This window comes from Thermobia domestica, chromosome 11 (genome assembly GCF_964235325.1).
Source record: "Thermobia domestica chromosome 11, izTheDome1.hap1.1, whole genome shotgun sequence".
Taxonomy (NCBI): Eukaryota; Metazoa; Arthropoda; class Insecta; order Zygentoma; family Lepismatidae; genus Thermobia; species Thermobia domestica.
Genome location: NC_137464.1, coordinates 153,819,898 through 153,842,951, shown reverse-complemented (window position 1 = coordinate 153,842,951; position 23,054 = coordinate 153,819,898). Strand labels below are relative to the sequence as shown.

Sequence of the window (23,054 nt, the reverse complement as noted above, 5' to 3'; positions counted from 1 at the left end):
CTTCCAGTGTGGTGTGAGGGTGGTAAAATTTTGCTGGAATGTCATGTTTTTTTTATTTATTTATTTATTTTATTTTTATTTTTATTTATTTATTATTTTTTTTTTTTTAACTTTGACGATCTTAATCTTCCCTTGATTGTATATAGCTGATGTACTATCGCAGCCACTGAAAGCATGCAGAAACAATATGCTTTCTTTAAGAAACGAGGGTTCTCGTTGTTTTGAAGAGAAAGTTTTTGGTTCTACTTTCAATTTTCCGGGTTTATAAAAATAAATTTCATTTTCAAGTGGAGTTAGAGCAACTAGTAACACGAAGAGGTCCACATCCTCCCCCACCACAACAACGTTCTGAAAATTTGACAATTTTCCAATAGCTGTTTGAACTATTAGGACGTCAGCATCCCCATCACTCTGGAAAACCTTGAATCCATTTTGATGGAGCTTAGGAACCAGAGACGCAATCAGCCTTGCTTTATTCTTTGCATTCGTTAGAAACTGATCCTGTTTTAGAGTGAGAGGGAGGTTGTCTTCTACTCTGACATCTACAGCATGTTTTAGACGTGCCCTTCTGCTTAGCTCTGCAGTTTTTGTACGGTTGGAAGCATCTTCGTAACAGTCAAACACTATGGCACACCCGTTTCCAAAGTGATTCCTGACGTACTTTATGTAAGAATCGTAAATTCCAGCATAGTTAGTAGCTTCATTCCACTTCACTCGATGTAATAGGAAGCCTCCGTCCAGTACCACAAAGCTCTGAAGCAAGTCAATGTTGTTTTCCAAAGGAGTAAAAACATCGTAGAGGGAGTATTTGGTTGTTTTCCTCATGCCACCGTCCTCAAAAAGAGACATGGGATATGGAGCCAGCTCGTATTTGAAGCAGTCAGTAAGTAAACGTTCAACTCTTTACTGAATGTAGATGCAAGGTGTTTAATTTCTGGATCTTCATTCATCCTGGATACAGTCGGTGTTTCACTTAAAAAATCTGACAGGAAATTCTTGATGTACTCCTTTTTATCATCCGAAACATCCATGCGATCGAACACTAGATGGGCTAAGCTTGTCTGAACCAGGAAATGAGCTCGAATAGCTCCTGCATACGCATGCCCTAATAGCATTTTGTCTACTGCGTGTGGAGCGTATATTGTGCACAATAACTCCCTAAGACCACTGCCAGCCATTATTTCACCAATGCTACCCAGAAAAGACAAGAACAAGTGGAACCCCCCTAGCCTCACAATTACTTTTGACAAGTCTGCGTCGTGAACAGCTGAGGCGCGAGACTTTATGTACAATGGGTGATCGAAGGTGATGATACATGTATCCTGGTTCAGTGATTTACATTCCTCCATGGCCATTTTGATCACAGTAAAGATTGTGTCATATTTTGATGGTGGGGCTTTCACAAACGTTAATGGTACAACCTCATGTTTTCCACTATTCATCGATGCGTTGGCTGCAATCATAAAAGCTTTCCATCCTAGTATTTGAGGGAGACACAACCACTTTGCAACGAGCCACAAAACGTCAGCAGCTTCAATCTTCATAAGCTCCTTAGAACAAGGGAGAGCACTAGTAAAATCTGAAATTACAATGTTTTTTAGACCAGGCTGACGGTGTTCATAATTTGCAATTGACACCAAGTGCATTGCGCCAATTTCTGAAGCAGATGGTTTAGTTGTCAACTTCTTTATTTCTCCGCTGCATTGTGGATGGGAGCCTGGGGTTATGCACTTGATTCCTCCCATGCTGTGAAAAGTGTTGTGCCCGTCAATAGTTGCAACATTAAAGTCAGCGTTATCGAACATAAATTGCACAAATGTGTCAAGTGAAATTGTGCTTGGGGGATGGAAAATCGCTGAAACTTCCAATGTTCATGCATCGTCATAAGATGAACAGAAACCCAAATTGTGCAGCAAACATACAAGGTTTCTGGAACCATACTTCCTGTAAAGGAATGATCCCTAAGCATCTTGAAGAGGTGAACTGATGGTTCGAGGCCGTACACCTTTCATAATAGCATGAGCTATGGATGTCGTCTTTATTTTGGCTCTTTCTTTGCTCTCTGCATTTTTTTTTTTCCTCGACAACAAATGCTCTAGAAAAGACAGTAGAGTCTGAGGAATGTCTTTGTTCATGTCGTCCAAAAACCGGTCACTGGAAGGGTATGTATGAGTGTTCCCAACCACAGATTGTATGTCTTCCTTAATTATAGCAGCTGCAGTCTGTACTATTCGCATCCGCTCCTCTTCAGAAATCTCTTTTCTTGAGTTGTACCAAGACTCAGTAAGAATTTTGTCTCTAGTTCCACGGAATTGAATTACTGGAGTTCGATTTTGTGTTTCTGTGATTGTTAGACCATTCCCATGTTTTTCCTTCAACTTAGACTTCACAGTACGCTCGTGTTTGTGTTCTTCTGTGATTTGTTCCATCAGTTCAGCAAGGGAAAAGTGGCAATCATTGTTCTCTAAAAAGAAATAGATCTCTTCCATGGCGTACTCAACATAGTCAGACGAAGGTCTGTCCCTTTTTCTAGACGTTCCAGGGCTCAGGTGTGTAAAAAATGACAGTTGGCAGTCTTGGTGATACTCGTATATTGCCTCGCTGGCTACTAAATCATTTGGGTCAGCCAAACGTAACTTCACTTCTGTCGCCCACTGGTCACCCCTACGATCCGCTACTTCAATAATGTGTTCCTTCATTTCAACGGTTCTTACTTTGTAGACATGACGTCTCTTCTGAGGCTCTTTTCTTTGTTCTTTTGCATAAAACGATTCGTCGATAGTCTCACAGCAGTACAAGCATTTACGTTTGTAGTCAAATGCACGTTGAGTCGACCTCAAAAGGGTAGATTGAGCTCTTGATGTTGAGCTCAACAACTGAGGAATTTAAATGTCGCAGCCCCTTTTTACGGCGCCATTTAAAGCGTTTTCGTAAGGGTTTAAAAACAAGTCCATTCCTTCACTCCTATTTATCGAAGACACATGAAACAAAAAGTTGTTTGTTCACGAATGTCTATTTTGTATTTGTGTTATTTATATATACGAAATTTGTAATGTTTTATGCGTTATTAGTATTGTTGTAACTGTAAATTGTCTTTTAGGAAAGGAAATTAAAATTTCTCCCCCCACCCGTCTTCAAATATAGTGATAGGAGGAATATGTGTTTATTATTCCTTGACTTCCATAATTTGACGACACAATCCACGTAAACTTTCCTTTCTAATTCCTGTTTTTACTCTATAAAAAGATTTGTTTAAAAAAATTGTGTCTACCAGTGGGAAAGAACATGAGTTGCAGACACTTATTTATGTTCATCGTAATTGAACAAAGAGACAAAAAGAAACAAGAATTTTATCTACCTACCTTTTCTTGTAACTGTGCCTCATATCTGGTGACGACTGCACACTTCGCGTTTTACTTGCTGTTTCCAATATGACGCATATTGTTTGTATAGCGTGCTAGAAACACCCTCTCTCTCACACACACATACAGATGGTCCTTTGTCCCACCAGTAACATGAGCAAGACCTTTTTGCAATGTAAACAAGAGTTCAAAAGTCTAACACAGGCATTTTCCACGTGACAGCAGAAATAATTTGACTTCTGCCAGGCAAAAATAGACGGGGATGGAAAAACAAAAAAAAGGGGGGGGGAGCTTGTTTGAGTTAACAATGATGAAGTATTTCTGGCTGCTTTGTTTCTTCACTACTCCTACGTCGTGTTAGCAGCATTCAGAGATCTCTGACGCACGACTAAAACAGGATTACCAGTGTTACAAAAGTTATTGTAGTAACATTTCGAAATCGAAATATCCGTAGTTAAGACACGAAACAGGGTATTTTGAAAACAAAATATCCGTAGTTTGTAGGTAATTGCTGATTTTATAGATGTCTTCCTGATGTAAGTTTTCTTGCAGGAGGTATGCATGACCAAACTAGTAAATCCTGCAAGTTCTTTCACTCGTCCATCCTTTCTTAATAAACTACACTCTATCAAACCATTCAGTCCTTTAATACCAACTTTCACTTCATCACATCCTTTTCTAACTTCTTCTCCATAAACAAAACACTTCACATTACTTGTTACTTCCATTTCGTATCCTAGATTGTTCAGCAGATGAATAGAAGTCACAGTATTTAATCGTCCAGTTTGTTCACCTCAAAAAAAGTTCAGTCTGCAGCATGAGCAGGTCAGATCACACAGTATTTTAGTGTGTCCCGCCACTATCTCTTTTAGACGAATAGAAGTCACAGCATTTAACTGTCCAGTCTGTTCACCTTGAAAAAAGTTATCCAGTCTGCAGTTGTGAGCAGGTCAGATCACACAGCATTTCAGTGTGTTCCGTCACTATCTCTTTTAGACGAATAGAAGTGTGTTCCGTCATTATCTCTTTTAGACGAATAGAAGTGTGTTCCGTCATTATCTCTTTTAGAAGAATAGAAGTCATAGAATGTAATGTCCAGTCTATTCACCGCGAGGTAACTAGAGGGGGACCAGGGGAGGCTAGGCCCTCCCCAAGAGCAAAGCTGGCCCTCCCCAGAATTTTTTTTACTGAACGAAAGTAATGTGACAAATTTACCTCTATTTACTCATAACCATTTTAGTGGTGTAAAAGGTTCTACCAATTTTCAGAATTTAGGGGCCATGGCTCTCCCCAGAAAAATATCCAAGTTACGTTAATGGATGGGATAAGCGTAAATTGAACATATTTTAGGTCTGAAACTGGAATATCCTGCTTACGGATGCGAATTTTCCTTATGGTACACAAACGCTGATAGGTTTCGAGATATTCAGTAAAAACTGGCAAATGGGACCTAAAATCCAAGATGGCGAAATTTTCCCGACCCCTACCACTGGGGCCTTTTAGTATGTTTAAATGGAATCCCCAAAGGAGATTTTAAGGCAATTTCCAGAACTAAAAGATTTTTTTCATTTTTCAGGCCACTTTTAGTTCAAAAGCGACTGGGCTAGGAAGAATAATCCGGTTGACGTTATTTGTATAGATATGTCCAACGTTTAAACCCACGCACTGCTTTTCAAAGATTTCTCCTCTTTTCTCTGATGAGAAATATGGAAAGAAGAGTTACAAAAAGTTTACTTACAGTAGTTATATCTGTATATTAAAAAAAAAAAAAAAAAATCTTAATTCCATCAACTGTTCGGTTGGAGATATTAGCATATTTGAATTTCTGAGCAAATTCAATACTAATGAGGCAGCAGCTTTCAACGATAAAATATAACTATTATTAGCAATGCAGAATCCTTTTTTAATCTGTGGAAACAGTTTTTTTAGTCTCTGTGAGTGGAAGAAAATCCTGTTATGTTTTGTGTGTTGGTCGTGTATTGCTGTTATTGCCAGGAACCTGAATTTCCACTATAGAAGTTCTATAGAAAGAGGCTATTCATTTACAAGCGCTTTTTTAATGCGAATTTTCTGAATCCACTTACGGTGTGAAAACCTTTTTTCCCACTCATTGAAAAGGATTTGCACCCTCGACCCAGACATATTCTGCACTTCGTCCGTTCCTTTTCTCATAGCGTTACAACTGTTCGTATGTTTAATCAATATTGGTGTTGGCTTCATCATATTTTCGTTTTCGTTATAATCTGTAACTTGAAAAACTCCGAACTATTTGTGTACAAATCAATCCGAACACTAATATATTTCTGCTTAACTTTCAGAAACATACATACGTTGGCATAACTAAACGTAATATAAAGTAGAAAATAAAGAAGATAATTGTGATTTAAATAATTTGTTTTTGTATTAGTTATTTATTTATTTATTTGAAAATAGTGTATTTATTGAATTTCCATAACTTTTTAGATTTTCTTAAAGTTGCTATATTAAACTTCACAATAATTCTACTTATTATTTTAATGTTGGTTTTCGTTTTCTTTACTTTTGATTAGAAACATCATTATCGGGAATTGCCTCCTGAGACTAAGCATATTCTTGGTTCCATTCCCGATGGATTTGTCCAATACTGGATATCCAGATTTCCTCGACTACTTTTCCACACATGGATTAGGATGCAGTGTGTTCAAAATGAGACTGTGTTCCGTGAATATTACCATAAAGACTACTCGTTTTCACAGGTATGTGAATTTTAGTTGTATAATATGTATAAAAAGCAGTTTTATTTCTATCCTTTTCCTTCTTCCGTACTTGTTTGTATTAATATTTATATCGTAATATTTTATTAAATATAAGTGCTTCAGAACTGTTGATGTTATGTAAAATTAAGACAAATTTGTGAATGAAGCACAAATGTAAAGTGCAATGAAAGGTAACTTTCCGATCGGGTGTCATTGTTATTTTATGTATGTATTTATTTATATATGTATAGAACTAAATCATTCAAAACGTTAGTTGCACACTTTCGTAAAAGCTTATCTGTAGCGCGTGATGTAGCGACTTTGACGCAGCAGTTGTAGTTTGTTTAGTTTGCTTTTTAGTCAATTGTGACTATGTCTCGGCAGCTGTATGTGGTTGTTCAAATTGGAATTGCATGCAATGATTCGTTTTTTATGAACAGAAAGGTAAATCTGCACAGAAATTTATCGACAGCTGCACGAAGTGATGGTGAAAATCCAGTATTGCGATAAGATATCGCAATGTGGTGCACCATATTTGAGAATGGACGTACAGTTATTGATGACGTTTACCATGTGGGAAGACCGTCATCTTCGACAAATTCTGAAATTTGAACTCATTCTTGCAAACAGACCTGTAAGAATCGACAATATCGCAAATGAATGGGACATTTCACATGGAAATGTGCATACAATTATTACCGAGCTTCTTGTATTACGTAAAGATTATGCGTGATGTGTGCGTTGGCTATTGACAAGAACACAAAGTGAATCGCGTTGATAATGCTTATGCATATTAGAAACGTTATCAACAGGAAAGAGATGTTGGGAGAAAACTGTGACCGTAGACGAAACAGGTTGATCATTCCACACTGGAATGAAACGCAGCTTCCGAGTGGAAACATTCCACTTTCCTGACTCGAAAAAGTGCCGACCACTTCCAACTGCGGGAAAGGTGATTCTGACGCTGTTTTTCAAAAGAGGATGTGTGGTATATACTGAATTCATGCCGAAGGATACCTTAATTAATGCATCCTCTTATTGTGAAACCTTAAAACGATTGGAAAAAACACTTAAAGATCAACGGCCAGGTAAATTTTTGAAAGACATCTTCTCCTGCATGACAATGTGAAACCGCATGCAAAAAACTAACCGGTGATCTTCTGTACAAAATTTCAGTGGGAAGTATGGAATCACCCCCACCCCACCCCCTTTATTGGCCAGACCTTGCACCTTGTGATTTCCATGGTTTCGTCACATGAAAAAAAGAATTTTCAAAGCGACAATATCACTCGTCGAATCACGAGTGAATGCTGTAATCCAAGAATGGTTGTCGGACGTTCGACGGGAATTCTTCGCAAAAGGCATAGAAAAACTTGTGCCACGCCTCGACAATGTTGAAATAAAGGAGGTTATTACGTCGAAAAGTAGCTTTTGTATGGAACGTTTGTGTAGAAATAAAATTATTATTAGAAGTTCGCTCCTGTTTTGTTTTCTCAAGTAGTGCAACTAGTTTTTTGACTGGTCTTCGTATGTATGTGTGTGTTATATTTATATGTATGTATACAAACTCAAGTCCAAAGCTTAAGGAAATGTGCAGATGACAGTGACAGTTAAAAAAAAAAAAAAAAAAAAAAAAAAAAAAAATCTGCTTGCTCAGAAGTGAGGAACAAATAACTCTAGACGAAATAAACGTTTGCAGTGACATGAACACTGAAAAAATCTGAGTACACTTTCGTCATTTGAGTCTCTGTCTGTTGGCCTTCACAAGTTTGTATTTATGTTTCCAGAAATATTCAATATGATGTATGGTTACCATGAACATCCATGCGAGCTGCACAGCGTGCACCCATAGTATGGATTAGATTATCAAGCAACTCTGCGGTAAAGCATCCTGCTCTTGCCTAATCTCTCCGTGCAACTCAGCGATTGATAGTGGTGGAAGTGTTAAGGCTGCAATACATCACCTGAGGACATCCCATGCGTGCTTAGTGGGATTGAGATCCGGTGACTGCACTGGCCACTCGAGTCGCGCGATATGTTCATGCTGCAGGTAATCCTCCATCAACTATGCCCTATGTGAACGTGTATTATTATCCGTAAAACAAAATTAAGGATCGTATGCTTTACGGAACAGTCGGACATACTGTTCAAGGATGATGTTCCTGTAGATCTCAGCTGTTTCCGTCAGCTGCTGGAACATATGAAGTAGTGTATGGGTCTGTAACATGATGCCACTCCATACCAAGGTCTCCATATTTACTTCTTTTGACAACATTTCAGTGGTGGTAGTGTGTTTCTGGTGCCATCCAAACAAATAAAAGATTGGAATTAATCTCCAAACTGAATTGTGATTCGTAGCTGAAAAGTACATTGTTTTATTGTTATGGGGGTCCATTGTGGGTTATACACCACTTTAGGCGTACCTGGCTGTTATTGTATGAAGTGAATGCATCTTGTGGGTCGACGTGTACAATTTGCATTTGTATAACCACCTGTATACAGTTTGACGTAATATGTGGGTCCTAGGGCAGCTACTAGTTCTCGAGCTGGTGTATCTCCTGTGTTCGTTGGGCATTTAAAACCAGATAACGATTGTCATATGGCGTTGTTGGATGTCGACAGCCTCCACCTCCACCATACTGCCATTCAATGTTTTCATCAGCCAAGAAACGATTCCACAGTCGCTACACAGCACTGCGAGAAACATTCAAGTCCGTAACCACACTCTGTTGACTTAGCCCCATTTCTAATCTACTGATAATCCGACCGCGCATTACATCATTCACATGAGTTCTCTGGGGCATCATGTGTTTCTAGAACACATTTACTATGACCGATATGCACTACACTTTTCCAAAAAAAATATCGCAACTCTAAGTATGTGTTTCTACTGGTACTGGCGTTGTGGTCGCAGTTATAGAGGACACCTGTGTCACCGAACGGGCTGGTACCGATGTCATTTCAGTCAGTGTACCAGCCTGATGTCTGGCATTCACAGGATCAACATGACGTAAGCAGAGTAGCGACAAACCAGAAAAACCGGAATAAGTTAGGGAATTTTGAGAAGACCCGAAAAAGTCAGGGAATTCTTTTAAGAATGAGAGTTTCGAAGAATGAGATTTTACAAACATTTAAAATGAGAATTTTAAGATGATCTCAGATATGGTTTGGTTCTTTTTTAATTGCAACCTTCAAATTTAGAGACTTACCTGTGTTTTCCACTAATGATGTGTAATAAGATTACGCTCTGAAGTTGTTCACATTATCTTTTGCCTTCGTTTGTGCAGTGGAATATCATATTAGTGAATTATTCACATATTGCAGTTGGATCAGCGATCCTGTGGTAAACTCATTTTTGTTCTTCATTAATTGAAGCAATTCTCGCAAATGAAAGTATTTTGAAATATGGTTACTCGTATTTCAGCTTTTTTGTTTTCATTGTAATGTATTTTAATTCGTAGAGAGGTTTATTTCGGAAGCGTTTATGTGTTTACAAAGCGTTTATGTGAAGTTGCACATTCAGCGGATGCATTCAGTCAATACTTAATGAATAACTGGACTAATTTCATCGGACTCTTGATTTTTAAATATAGAATACTTCTATATATACCAAATATTCTTTCTACTTTATGCTTGTAATGCAATATTTGTTAATTTTTGTACATTTGTAGCTACATATTCAATTATTTTCCATCAATAATTATACATTTGAAATCATATATTAAAGATGACTCGTCTCGTAATTTAACAAAAAGAAAACGAATTGTTTATTCTCATTTTTAAACTATTGTGATACTAAAAATAATGGGGCAATTTTCAAACAATATTTATGGTTCATGAGTTCAAATAATATTGCATTTTCTACCTCTTTAATCATTATTCGAGCCAAATTTTTGTATGCTTATTCAGTGCCAGTACAAAGGTTCAGTGTATTATAAAACAAGATTATTTCAAACCAGTGGTAAAAATGGATCTGGAAAGGAGAGATGCATGACGTCACGCCGTCCCTCGTGCCTATTTTTGCCCATTGTATTTTTTTATTATTATTATTATTATTATTATAAAGTGAGGGACGCCACATATTTTCCAAAAGTGGAGAGACTGCGTTTCCCCTCACTTTTACCCCTGTTTCAAACAAGACGTTTAAAATTATTTTGTAACTTAAATGCAACTTTTGACAGAGTGCACAAAAATTGTTCTGAGGATTGGAGAGTATGCTATGGAGATACCCCTCTCCAAAAATACGTAAGAACTGGATTTCTTTATTTAGTAATTCGCTGTGAAATGATAGAAAGGGGGATAGTATTTCTTATCTTAAAACTTAATAATGCTTAAAGGCCTTACCTAAACACAAAAACTGTTCGTATCTCAAAAAGGAAAAGAAGTAGCAAATACAAGTTTATTCGATGTAGTTGATCAGGGTAGCGTATGTGGCAAAAGAAAAATATTGTATACAAGGTGACCTCTTTTACAACAAGGTTTTGTTTACAACAACATATTGTTGTATAGAAAAGCAATCTAAAAGCAAGAGAGGGTACATAATAATAGCTTTCTGCTGGTTTAGCGTTGTTGTCCAAGTTGCAAAGGTAGAATCGAAAATGAAGAGGTCAAATTGTGATGTTCGGTGATCGTTGTGTCTAGTATTTCTGTGCAGATAGATGTATTCCTGTTATATTATTTTTCTTTCTTTGTGACACTTCGCAACATGAATTCTGCCAGCATTTTATGTGTTTCTTGCAAACCACCAGAAGGAAAATAATTTGAACACATGGTTGAAACAGTGAATATCCGTAGCTGAATAAATTTATCTGGATATCAAATACCTTGCCAATATAAATGCCACCGATCTCTTCATATACTCTCCGACAACAGACGTAAAAGCAGTAAACATTACCACCACCTGCTTTTAAGTTACTTTCAGTGGACAAGTTTAACCTTTTTTTCTCATGGGCTTATTCACCTTCCGAAATATACAGTAATAAGAGATACCCTGAAAGTATGTCTAACTAATGAAGATTCTTGTGGCCTACATACAGAAGTAAATATAACATTAGTAGCTTAGGAAAATCGTTGCTTCAGTGTAGCCAAGTTCCAAGTTAGACATACGACCGACTTAGAGAGTAGTAAGTAATACAAATCTTATGGCAAAATGCAGTTTTCGTAAGAATAGGGTTAAGTTACGCAGGTTAAGTTTGCCACTAGGGAGGTGTTCAAGTTAATAGGCTTCACTGTAATAGGGTTACAGTGGGTTTTGGGTTACTGAATTTTTATTGATGTGGATTGGTTGCTTATTTTCTTGTTACCTGAGCATGTTTAATGAGCCATCTCGTAATGATATTGGCGATGCTGCCTTATACATACTTACGATTTCTGCTACAAAATTTATCATTTAGCGTACTTTATTACTAATTTTAACTGAAAGTAGGGTTTTTAATAGATTTTAGTTTCCGAGAAATGGTTGCAAAGTCGTCTAGTTCGATAGAGTCAATGATAAGACTGAAGTTATTCAGTAATGTACAAACTACTTTTTTTAACTTTCTTTGTTTTAGGTGTTGACCCAGAATCCCAGTATATCAATATCAAATAACAGCCCAAGACAATTGCGTTACCAACAGAACTTATTTGAGCCCGATTTCCAGGTGAGGAGAGACAAAAAAGTAGATAAAGACGATTCCGTCCGAAGTAACTGGGAAGACTTGCACCTATCGGAGAATGAAGTATCAGTTGAAGATGATAGAGTTATTGTTCAGCAGAGGACAAAGAATAGCAGCAACACAATTAACGAGAAAGAAGAGGAAATGCTAGATGATGGTACAATCGTTGAAAGTGAAGTCCAAGCTGATGGTAAAGGAGATGAGAAACTGGCTAACGAGACACATGAAAAATTAATAGATAGTAAATCACCTCCTAGGATTCATAAACAGAGACGAAAATCAGCGGAAAAGGAGACTTACGAGTGGGTTCTGAATGTGTCCCATACAATGACAGAAACGCATAAAGTGGAGAGTCCTCAGTTAAGTCAAGTTGCGTCGGACAGAATGGCGAAGGAGATACTCCAAAATGAACGAGAACGAGAGATAAGAAATTTTGAAAGAGAATTAACTCCAAATCAGGCGCCTTTGATCTTTGGATCTGTGAAGAAAAGACGGAGAAAACGTTGATAGTCCCGGGAAAATAACAAATTTATATTCGGTGCCTTGAATATTGTATCACTGTATGTTGTGTTTGTTAAAAACTTTTAGAAGAAACACCAGTTGTATTGATACTACTATTTAATATTATTATGATAATGTACTACAAATACATTGTTTTTTTACGTCCTTTAAATACGTGCACTGTAAATGTATAAGTGCATAATGGAATATAAGAAATTATTTTTATTGTGTACGTCTATTTTTAAAGATACGAATTGTAACTTGTTCTACATATAGATGTACATACGTATTACATGTACCTGTTTTGTAAATGTGTAAACATAGATTTATATTTTGTAATATATTGTATCATATTGACTGATTTTATTGCACTTCGTTGAATTGATGGTGTGTTGCTATAAATCATAGCGATTGCATATTGAAATTTTAATACAATGAAATTATTTTAAATAAAGAGTCTGTAATTTTGTTAAAGTGCTATATCATAGTCGGAAAACGTACTGTACGTATAAATTCCAAAACTGGTTGTTTCCAGAAGTAGTAGTCAGAATTGTGTGTAAATTTTAAAATGAGAGCCATTATTGATCTGCCTCATCTTGAAGTACGATATTAATACTAGAGTTAAAGTAAATATATACAATGAATGTGAGTGAGGTCTACATAAAGAAAATGTTGATAACAGAGGGGTCTACAGCAGAAATAAATTAATCAGTAGATATATAATTGCTATGTATGCAGTATATAAAATATCGCAAACTAAATACTGTAACAAAATTTTGAACGTATTCTTAAATAGAACATGTAAAATATGTAGCTATTCTGCTGTTTATGTCTACCGTAGTATATTTAACACAGACATTTCGAAAATAAAACTTCGAAACGTGTATATTACACGTGTGTTCATTGTTTCCTAATACTTCATTTGTCTTCAGAATATAGCTTTCATATATTACGTAACAGGTTAGATAACAGTACCAATTCAAAATTGTATACATGACTAAAAGCGACGTTAATATAAAATGCAAATTTCATTTTACGAAAATTATACTATATAAATGAATTTTTTTTCTTTATTTGCGTGGAGTTCATGATTTATCAAATTTTCAACTACTACCTCTTTACTGTATGTTGGTAATTAATATAAATGAAGTTAATAATTTTAGTATTATGTTAATATCACAGCCCCATAGTTGTAGAAATAACTTCCTTATGTTTGATGGTTATGAAACACTCTTTAATTTGTCTCATTCAAGGTTTCTTTTCAGTAAGGACCAGATTTATTGGGAAAAAACAGTGGAGAGAAATAAAATTAAAAATATTACGCAAATTATTTTATTTGTAGATTGTACCAGTCATTTTGAGTTTCAGATTGTGGCTTTCCAGTGGACAAACACTATGTCCGTGGGGTGCAACGTGGTAATCTCATTTTCTGCTTTCAGTTATTATTTTACTGCATTTGTGTTCGTTCCTTTTGTTAAAAGAAACAAAGAAAAAAAAGAAAAAAATACAAATTAGATGTGGGACTGGAGTTTTGATTTGATAATGAAAAGTACTTTTTAATTGTTCTAAATATCGAAGAAGGAGTAAAACATAAGGAGTTAAACTATGGGAAAAGGACTATATATTAAATTTGAATCTTGTTTACGAAGTTTTTTAAAAGAGTTGGTGGTGATTTTTTGTTAATAATACGTTAAATTCTATGAGTTATAACATTTCTAGTCATACACAAAAGAAAAAGCTTATATAGAGAAACCTATTTGTCATATTAGATCTAGCTTCTTAATTGCTTTTAACTATGCTCATGGACTCTCTCGCAATTGAAGTTTAGTTGAAACATCTGTAGAACATGTTTGTAGTTAATGAATTACCTTGTGTATTTTATTAAAGTTTTCTGAGTGTTTTGGCATAGTGTACCTGAAAGAAAACTTCATTCCATGACCGGGGAGCATGCTAGCTCAGTAATAGAACGTGTTAGATCCAGGCCATATGAGTTTGTGGTGGACAACAGCGTGGTAGGGGTTTTTTCGTTTCCTCTCACATTCTCGTTCCACCAACTCTCATTATCATTCACTTTCACCAATCACTCGCATCCTTTAGCATATAGGGCATGACCGTGGGACATAAAAACGAGAATTTTCAGTCAATAACCGACACTGAGAACAAAGCCCAACATGTGTCAGTTCCTGTACTATTGGAAAATCTAAACTGAAAAAAAAAAAAAAATTGTTATTACATATTCTATACAAACTTGTACAGTGTGCTGTAAAAGACCTGCAACATGATATGTAAGTTTATTGTGAAATGACGAAGTCTTTTGCACCAAAATCAGTATACAGTGGAGGACGCCGAAGTTTCCCCTGGCGTGCTTCGAGCCACTTAGACGTTATGTTGATTTCCTGCGCTGTTAGGCGTAGTTTCACTATAAACTTACATGCTCGTGTTGCAGGTTTTTTGCTGCGGACTGTACATAGATATTATATACGGTGTATATAACACTACCAAAGTACTATCAGTTGTTTTGCTATCCTTTTCCTAAAATTTATGAAATATGAAATCTTGTCAATGATTACCGTAGTAAGCTATTGAATTCTTTTTTTATTTTTATTTATTTGTATTTTTTTTTCGGGTACATTTTATTTGATACCATTAGGAAAATATTATTTTCATTAATACAGCCTTGGAGACAGTATATTTTTTAATGAGCTTTGTACTAAATATTTAATCGAATTAAATTTATTGTCTCTCTCATATTTTTATTGCAGAGACGGTGAAATAAGTTTTTATTCATGTTGCATTTTAGTATATTTTATTACATGTATGTAAAGATGACAATGTTTTGTACAAGACGTTATATGTTTACTCTTCGTAGCAATAAATGTTACTGCGAAGTCTCAAATAACAGCAAAATTGTATTATATGATAAATAGAGGAAACTATATTTTTCTTACATTTCCTCGGTAGGTGCGAGTCCAATGACATTCAAAGAGTGAAACATGCACGATTTGGCCGTGTTTTCAACTTCCCTGCCGATTCATTAACTACTACACTACCTAGTCCACTTCTTCAACGAGCAGTTAAAGATTTTATTATGTCAAATGAAACGGTCTTAAATTTTGTATAATTTGTTTCAGTATATAGAATGTAATTACAGAAAGTACCAGTCCAGCTTCTCTGTCAAAATCAAACAAGAGGAGATTGAAATATTCAGTTTTGTTGTGGATTACTTTCTGCATAATTTATTGGAAACTATATGCAAGTTGCACAATTCGTTTGGGTATAATTGGAGTAGGATTAATCATGTTCGGGAATCCATTTAGGAACTTTACTGTACTTCCTCGAAATACAAATTGAAACAGAAACTCACTCTTCTTTGAATGTTATTATCATCATTTAAAGTATAATTTGATAACTAAGCACATGCTGAAGATATAGTAATTTCTCGTATTATTAAAGTAAAAATACGTACTGTAAATGATTACAAAAGAGTGTTATATGTAAACATTTCTAACTGTATTCTTATACTACAAATGAATTAATAATACGAGAAATTACTTTATCTTCAGCATGTGCTTAATTATCAAATTATACTTTAAATGATGATAATAACATTCAAAGAAGAGTGAGTTTCTGTTTCAATTTGTATTTCGAGGAAGTACAGTAAAGTTCCTAAATGGATTCCCGAACATTGGATGCAGTTAGCTAAGGATAGAAGTCAGTGGAGAGATTTTGTGAACGCGGCATTGAACCTCCGGGTTCCATAGGCCATAGAGTTAGTTAGTTAGTTAGTTAGTATTGGTCAATTGAAATAGATAGTTTCAATACATTATATGAAAAGTTCTTTTGCCGTCTGCCTACATTTCAGACATCCAGTTACGACTTCATATGGTCTGGTTAAGAAAGTGTTTGAAGTGGAGCGGAATGAGCTTTACGAAGTTTTATTAACCCTGTAACTATTTTTTTTTAGTTTTATTAACCCTGTAACTATTTTTTTTAACGAAAGACACCTTCTAATGATGTTACTGTAAAAATAGTGAATATATAAATGCTCAATATGGAATTAATATTAACGATACTTGTGCATCTTTCATTTTCTTGATTTCTAGGTTGCCGATAATAGTTTTGTGATGTAGTTTAATAGTTTTGTAAAGTTGCTAATCTTTACAAGGTACAGTCACTATAATAAATTCCTAGTTACTCTTGACTGATCCTCTAATTTCAATAATGTGCATTAGTAAAGTAAGATAAAAGAAAATAATACAATAGATTTGAATTTTTGTTAGCTCATTAAAAATTATTAACATACGCACATCTAGAAAGTAAATTTATTTTTGAGTTACTGATGATAAATCCTGCGCCATACTAATCATTCACAAATAAATATTATCTATGTCAGTCAAAGATGACGGGAAACGTTAATTGTGAGAATTTGGTCTGGTGTAGTACATATGCGGATATGGTATTCATACAGAAGGATAAGTCCCATCAAACTAACATTCAAATTACTAATTAATCTTACTCATAAATTCTCAGTTATCTCATTCACTGCTCCCATAAAAAAATTTACAGTACTATTTTATCCCCGGTTTCTCCTGTGAGAACTTTTTCATGGAGTTTGCGTATTTTTTTTCTTTTTTTTTCGGAGGTACCTAGCATGTTTTGAAGTGAGCACGGAAGCGTTGTTGTGTTAACTTAGTATCTTCATTTCAGCCAAAAAATACCATTTAATAGCCCTATATACTAGTAAATATTCCTTCCTCCTAGAACTTATTTACCAATAATAATAATAAATCTATAGAAAAGAGCGAAAATTGTTATCTGTGTGTGGTGCCTCAAGGGTTATTATTTTTCATGCTATATATTCCGCAAACCTCACTATTTGCTTAATCATGTAGTCCACAGGATCACTTCTTGAACTAGTTGTGGGTGATTGTTAGCTTGTCGACTCCCAACATCACAAATTGTGACAATCTGTACTCCTAGTTATTTATTTAAAATATTGATAATCATGAAACTGGGCCAGTACTGAAATGCTTTGAAATTCCACTGTGAATTGTGATTACTGAAAGTGGGTGTACTAAAATTTAATGGTATAATTTTAATTATATTTAAAGATAATATTTTCAAGTAAAGTTAATAATTTGTTGTAAGATGTGAAAAACGTGTAGTCAAGTGTGGTACTTTTTGGTCTCAAGAAGTTTGACATGAATTATTATACCAGTCTCCTTTGTGCAAGAATGATAATATTTCCTTTTATATGATGCGACATGCATATACATATGTAAATATTTATTAAAATAGATGGATCATCACTATTTGTGGTTTAATCCCTTAAATATTTGTTAGCTATCAATGTAAATATTTATATTAATAAATGTATTTTTGTAAGAATGTATATAATTGCATGAATAATTGTTGTGCATATGTTTATCGGTATTGAAATACGGTATTATAGTTATAGCAAGTTGTGGAAAGCTCTTCAATAATATTACAAAATCAATAAAGTTTCAACTAACGAGATCAAAACGTTATAAGGCTGTGAAATATTTTGGTGCCAATCACACTACTTTTTTCAATATACTTATAGAAAAATAGAAGAAATCAGAAATTGTTAACATGTAATTAAAACAGTTTTACTTGAAGAAATGAAGTAGTAAAGGCAATTTCTGTGAATGAAGATAGTCATTCCAACTGGTTGATATGTCAGAGCATGCCTTTCCACTTGGAGCAGACATTCGGATAGTCACAAATCCTCAAGTAGTGCAGCTACAAGGCTATTTACTTCCAAATCGAGGTTCCTGTTTGCCTGCCATTCTGTATCGACACTTTTATGTTACTTTCTGTCTGCTCTGTCTACTCCTTGTTGGGTTTATGAGAATTTATACTAGACCATGACGTCACAACATCTAATTCGCATTGATTGATGTAAGAAGAGGTAAACAATCGCGTACTTATAAATTTTAAATGTAAAACGTATGTAATTACTGAATGGCTGTAATGTTAATGGCATTCCTGTTGTTCGGATTGTATATGCTGTTTCCTACCAAGTCACTACATCAATTAGCATTTTTTTTTTATTGTACTATCATCAAGTTGTCCAGCTGTTAATATGTTGAAATCTAAATAATTAATATATTGCGATAATTATTTGAAATTCAGTTAATTTATTAACTTTCTATACTTCTTCAGACTATTTTAAACGATCATTGAATTCAAGCCAGTATACACACATTTTTTCCTTACTACGTAACTCCAACAAAGAAATGCAACTATGATTTAGGCCATGAATGTCAGCGTTGTTGCGTTATCTATAGACTATTTCGTTTTTGTGCTGTTCAATTTTGCCAAAAAGTTTTACAGAGGTCTAAAGAGGTGAAAATACAGAGTGCTGCATAAGTAACGCCCTTTTTTAATTACTCAAATTTATTACTTGGTTAAATGTATAAAAAAAGAACAGTAGTTCCAGAGAAATTACGTATTGCTCCGTGGGAACAGCAAAACAACGCCACTCATCGAGATTAATTAACAGTTTTAAAATGCCTACGTTTAATAAAGTTGAACCCTATCAGCATAACTTCTTACAAACCTTTCGACACATTTTCACATAAATTTCTGAAATTTGTCGGGAATTGCTTGTTGTAACTCAGGAATTGTTTTCGGTTTCAGGATGTAAACAAAATCTTTCAATACACCCTACAAGAAGTCAGGTGATGTTAAGGTCTAGTGACTTTGATGGCGACTCAGTTGCTCCATGTCATCCTATCTCTCTGCCCTCAAAATGAAAATTTAACCATTCCCGAACGTTTAACGCATAGTGGCGCGGTACACCATCCTGTTGAAAGTAAATGTCATTCTGATTGTGAACTCAGGGCCAGAATTTAGTTTGTAGCATATGTAAATAATTATCTTGATTAACAGTGCCATCAAAGAATATCGGCCCTATTATAACCATTGAAGAAATGGTAGCCCAAATTGTAACTCCTGGTAAGTTAACATCTTTTCCAAAATAACATGTGGGTTATCACCATTTCAGTATACACAATTATGGCGATTGATATGTTCGTTCAACTTGAAGGTTGCTTCATCTGACCACCATATCTTACCAAGGAAAGGCTCATCTTCATTAACTTTGTTCATGAAAATTGTACAAAATCACCTGTCTTCATCTTCATCATGCAAACTTTGTATCACACGAGGGATGTAAGATCTAATCTTAAGTTTCTTTAAGACTTTACGAACACTTCTATCACTAATACTAACTCTTGAGAAAGACGTCTACTGGATTTTTGAGGAGAGAGGAATTCAATGATTCTCTTACTTTAGCATACTTTTCCATACTTGTTGCTGAAACTGGCCTACCGGATCTTGGGACATCATTTACGCTACCTGTTATTTCAAATTTCCTTCTTAAACTTGTGGTGTTTCTACTCTGCATCTGTCGAATGTTGAATTCTGCAGCTAACAAACGAGCGGTTTCAGCATCATTTTTCTTGTTTTCGAAGTAAAGTTGAACTGCTTTCACTCTTTGCTCCTTGTTAATCGCAAGATCATACTGATCTCAAATTCCTACAATAAAAAAAAAAAAAAAAGATTTATTGTAAAACTAAACAAACAAACAGAAAATGAAAAAATAAAAAATAGTAATAATAATATTAATAGAAAGCAGTGAAAGCTAAAAAGAGTGTTACTTATGCCGCATCCTGTAGTTAAGAGAAGGCCCAGAGATTTTGGCGAATAAGTATTATCAAAGATTCATATGAAAAACTTGTTTCGTATCTTGTGGGTCGGAGATAGAGAGCTGTTTATGATTGTTTTCGTAATCTCTATGCAAAATCCACATCTATTACAAGATAACTTGCTTTTTGTCGAATAGCTGTAATCATGAGTTTTGCACGCTAAATAGTTGACGGGAATAACTGTGAAATAACACATTTTACAGCAGTACGCTCATTCTTAACATTAAAATTTTTTGCTGTTACTAAGAGTGCATTTTGCGTAACATCACATTGTTAATTTCATATTAAATAACAGATTAATGATTGGCTGGAAGCATGCGCGTCGCCAAGTCCTCATAAAAGACGTGTTCATAGAAGACCTCGATTTGCCTCGTACATCAAAGTACATGAATGAAAAATCCATATTAAATTACACTTAAAAAGCAGATTTTTTTTTTCTTTTGGGAAAGGATCATGTATACTTCTTTTTTCGAGATCTTTCGCAATTTATACTGCTCGCATTCTTAGTAACATATTAGCTCAGAGTCTCAATATATTATAATATTTAACACTAGCATGTGCTGTGTATTTATTTTAACTTAATAATCGATTATTTATTTAAATTCCAGAAGTATAAAGGATACACACCTGGTTGTGTATTCTTTTGGTTTGAGTTACCGTCAATACGTCTGATACTCTGGTTAATAAAAATGGCGTCCGGGAGGGGAGTATTCAGTATAAACAGTCGGAAAACGTTTCAACCATGTAAAATTTATGGTAGGTAGAGCTAGGTTAATGAAATCAAGAGTCCGAAATCGACTCACACTTCCGGTTTATTTATAAAAATTCTCCAATAACAACAGTGTTTACAGAAATACTTTTAGTACAAGTTCCTCTATTGTGAGGTAGAAATTAGGTAGCCCAAGACCGTGCTGTCGTCGACAGGATCTCTAAAGAGCCCCGAAGCAAGCTAAGCAGAGTGGCATAGGAATCTCCAATGCTCCGAAGCAGGCTAAGCCAGGAGGGAAGGAATACCCAAGAGTCTCGCAGCAGACTAGAGGCTTTGAGGTTGGGTTCTCCTAATGCTCCAGATAATCAAGATGATTGAGATCAGAAAACTGGTTGCTGTCCAATTTTTATAGGCGTCCTGGCGGCGATGTCGCTGCTGTTGCCATGTCATCATGTGACTTGTAGGAGGTACTGGTGGTCCGTCGTCTGCTTCTTGGTATGTAGTACTCCGACGTAAATACATGTGGTGATGTTTACAAACAGGAGCATATGACATTGTTTGTACACAGAAGCACGTAGTGTATTACAATATTTAATGTTTATGTACAATCACGTTCAAAAACATATTCTCTCTCAGAATTTGTAGCAATAATTTCTTTCTAAGCTGGTGAAGAGACTGCTTCAGTTTATACCACTTTCTTCTTCGTTTGCAGAAAACTACATTTTAACTATTCATTTTTTAATCGGAAGATAGTAAAATAAAAGCTTCCTCTCTTCTCATTTCTCTGTATATTAGCTCCGTAGTGGATCGATGGTTAATGTTCTTGTCTTTGGTGCGAGAAGCTCGGATTGAGTCCCGGTTCATATCCCATGTTACAGTGTAGGTCCACATATCATAGCGTCAGTGAAGAAATGTGACATTAACTTAAACAGTCCAAGTCAGCCTCCATTTATTTGAACTTAGTTCCTTCGAGGTTTCCTAAATCGTTTAATCAAATTGTCAAATACAAGGCATTCCAATGTATACGAGCTCGTAATAGTAGTTAATACTTGATTGGTTTTAATCGATTAATTAGAAATAATGTAAGTAAAAGGTTAATAACGATCTTAATTAGTTTTAGTAATTTGTATATATTCCAAGTTAGCTCAAAATATGTAATATTTTTTATTTGAATCTTCTGCAATTTTTTAATGCTCTGTTAATCAACTTTGATACCACTGTCTGTGTGTGCTAGAAGATTATGCTAATAAAGTATATCTTTAGTCTTATTAACTCATGCTTATCGTATGCATGAAGTCAAATTAAGAGTTCGTATTCCTAATTTTTGAATGTTATATACATACATACATGGAATATATATATATACAGTATATACCTATATATGTGAGCTAGTGTTCTGTTGGTTGTTTTTATGTTCTACTATATTTTAAAATAAAAGCTATATTTCAGTTTCTATTTCCTTTATGAACTATATCGTATGTTATGATTTTTTTTTTTTTTATTATTTCGGTACAATTCATGACCCCAGCGTAAACTTTTTCAGTCAGAAAGATAATGTTTCATTCACTGTGTATAGCTTAAGTTCGGAGGGGCATCACTAATGAACTCAAGTTTTGGTCGTATAATTCGTCTATCTATTCCTTAAATCAGCTTAGATTTGAAACACCTTGTACCGAAGCTGGTATATGCGCCCCATTCTGCGACCGAACGACTGGCGCGTTAAGAATGTGTTGGTACGCGTACAAGGATCGGAGAAATATCTTGAATTAATGATATTTCGGCGTTGACATAATGAAATGCATGTATAATATTCGCCATGTTGACATAAATTTACAAAATGAGAACGGTTAAGAAACAAACATTTGGATTTCGGAACGAGTTCAAATAGCCCTAATAGTTTTATTTTATTCCTTTATTTATTTTTCTTTAATGGCACTTTTTCTGTAATTTCCTCTGTTCTGCATTTTATTTTATTTTAAAAAAGTACACAGCTGAAAACAGTCGAATTGTTACATCATAATATAGTAGACCCAAAAAGGGTTTTATATATATATATATATGCAATGACGCTCTCTAAGATTAAAGGAATTGCAAGTACTTAGTTTCGAAAGCTGACGGACAAATAACAGTGCTTTCAGAAAACAGAAGCATTTAGTTTTAAATAAAAGAGAGGAATGTGAAAGAGTGATCGCCTGGTAAACTTTATCCATCGTTCCTCAATAATATATTTTATTTTATCCAATTTATTTATTTCACTGCAATATATAGACCTTTCTGCACAAACTCTATATGCCGAACTAGATAAGAACGCACTAAAAAGGAGGCAGAATATTTCAGTTCACACAACGTAATATTTATAT

The 23,054-nt window shown here is 34.9% G+C and overlaps 1 protein-coding gene across 2 annotated transcripts in view; it reads left to right on the top strand.

Annotated features, from left to right (window-relative positions):
* Positions 1-18,486, top strand: part of Ire1 (serine/threonine-protein kinase/endoribonuclease Ire1) — a 161,110-nt gene extending 142,624 nt beyond the window's left edge. For both annotated transcript variants that reach the window (XM_081731224.1, XM_081731223.1), the window contains 2 exons: positions 5,912-6,097; positions 11,647-18,486. In XM_081731224.1, the coding sequence (XP_081587350.1) occupies positions 5,912-6,097; positions 11,647-12,258 (798 nt within the window). In that variant the 3' untranslated portion in view covers positions 12,259-18,486. The remainder of the gene's footprint in view (positions 1-5,911; positions 6,098-11,646) is intronic.
* Positions 18,487-23,054: the final 4,568 nt, after the last annotated feature.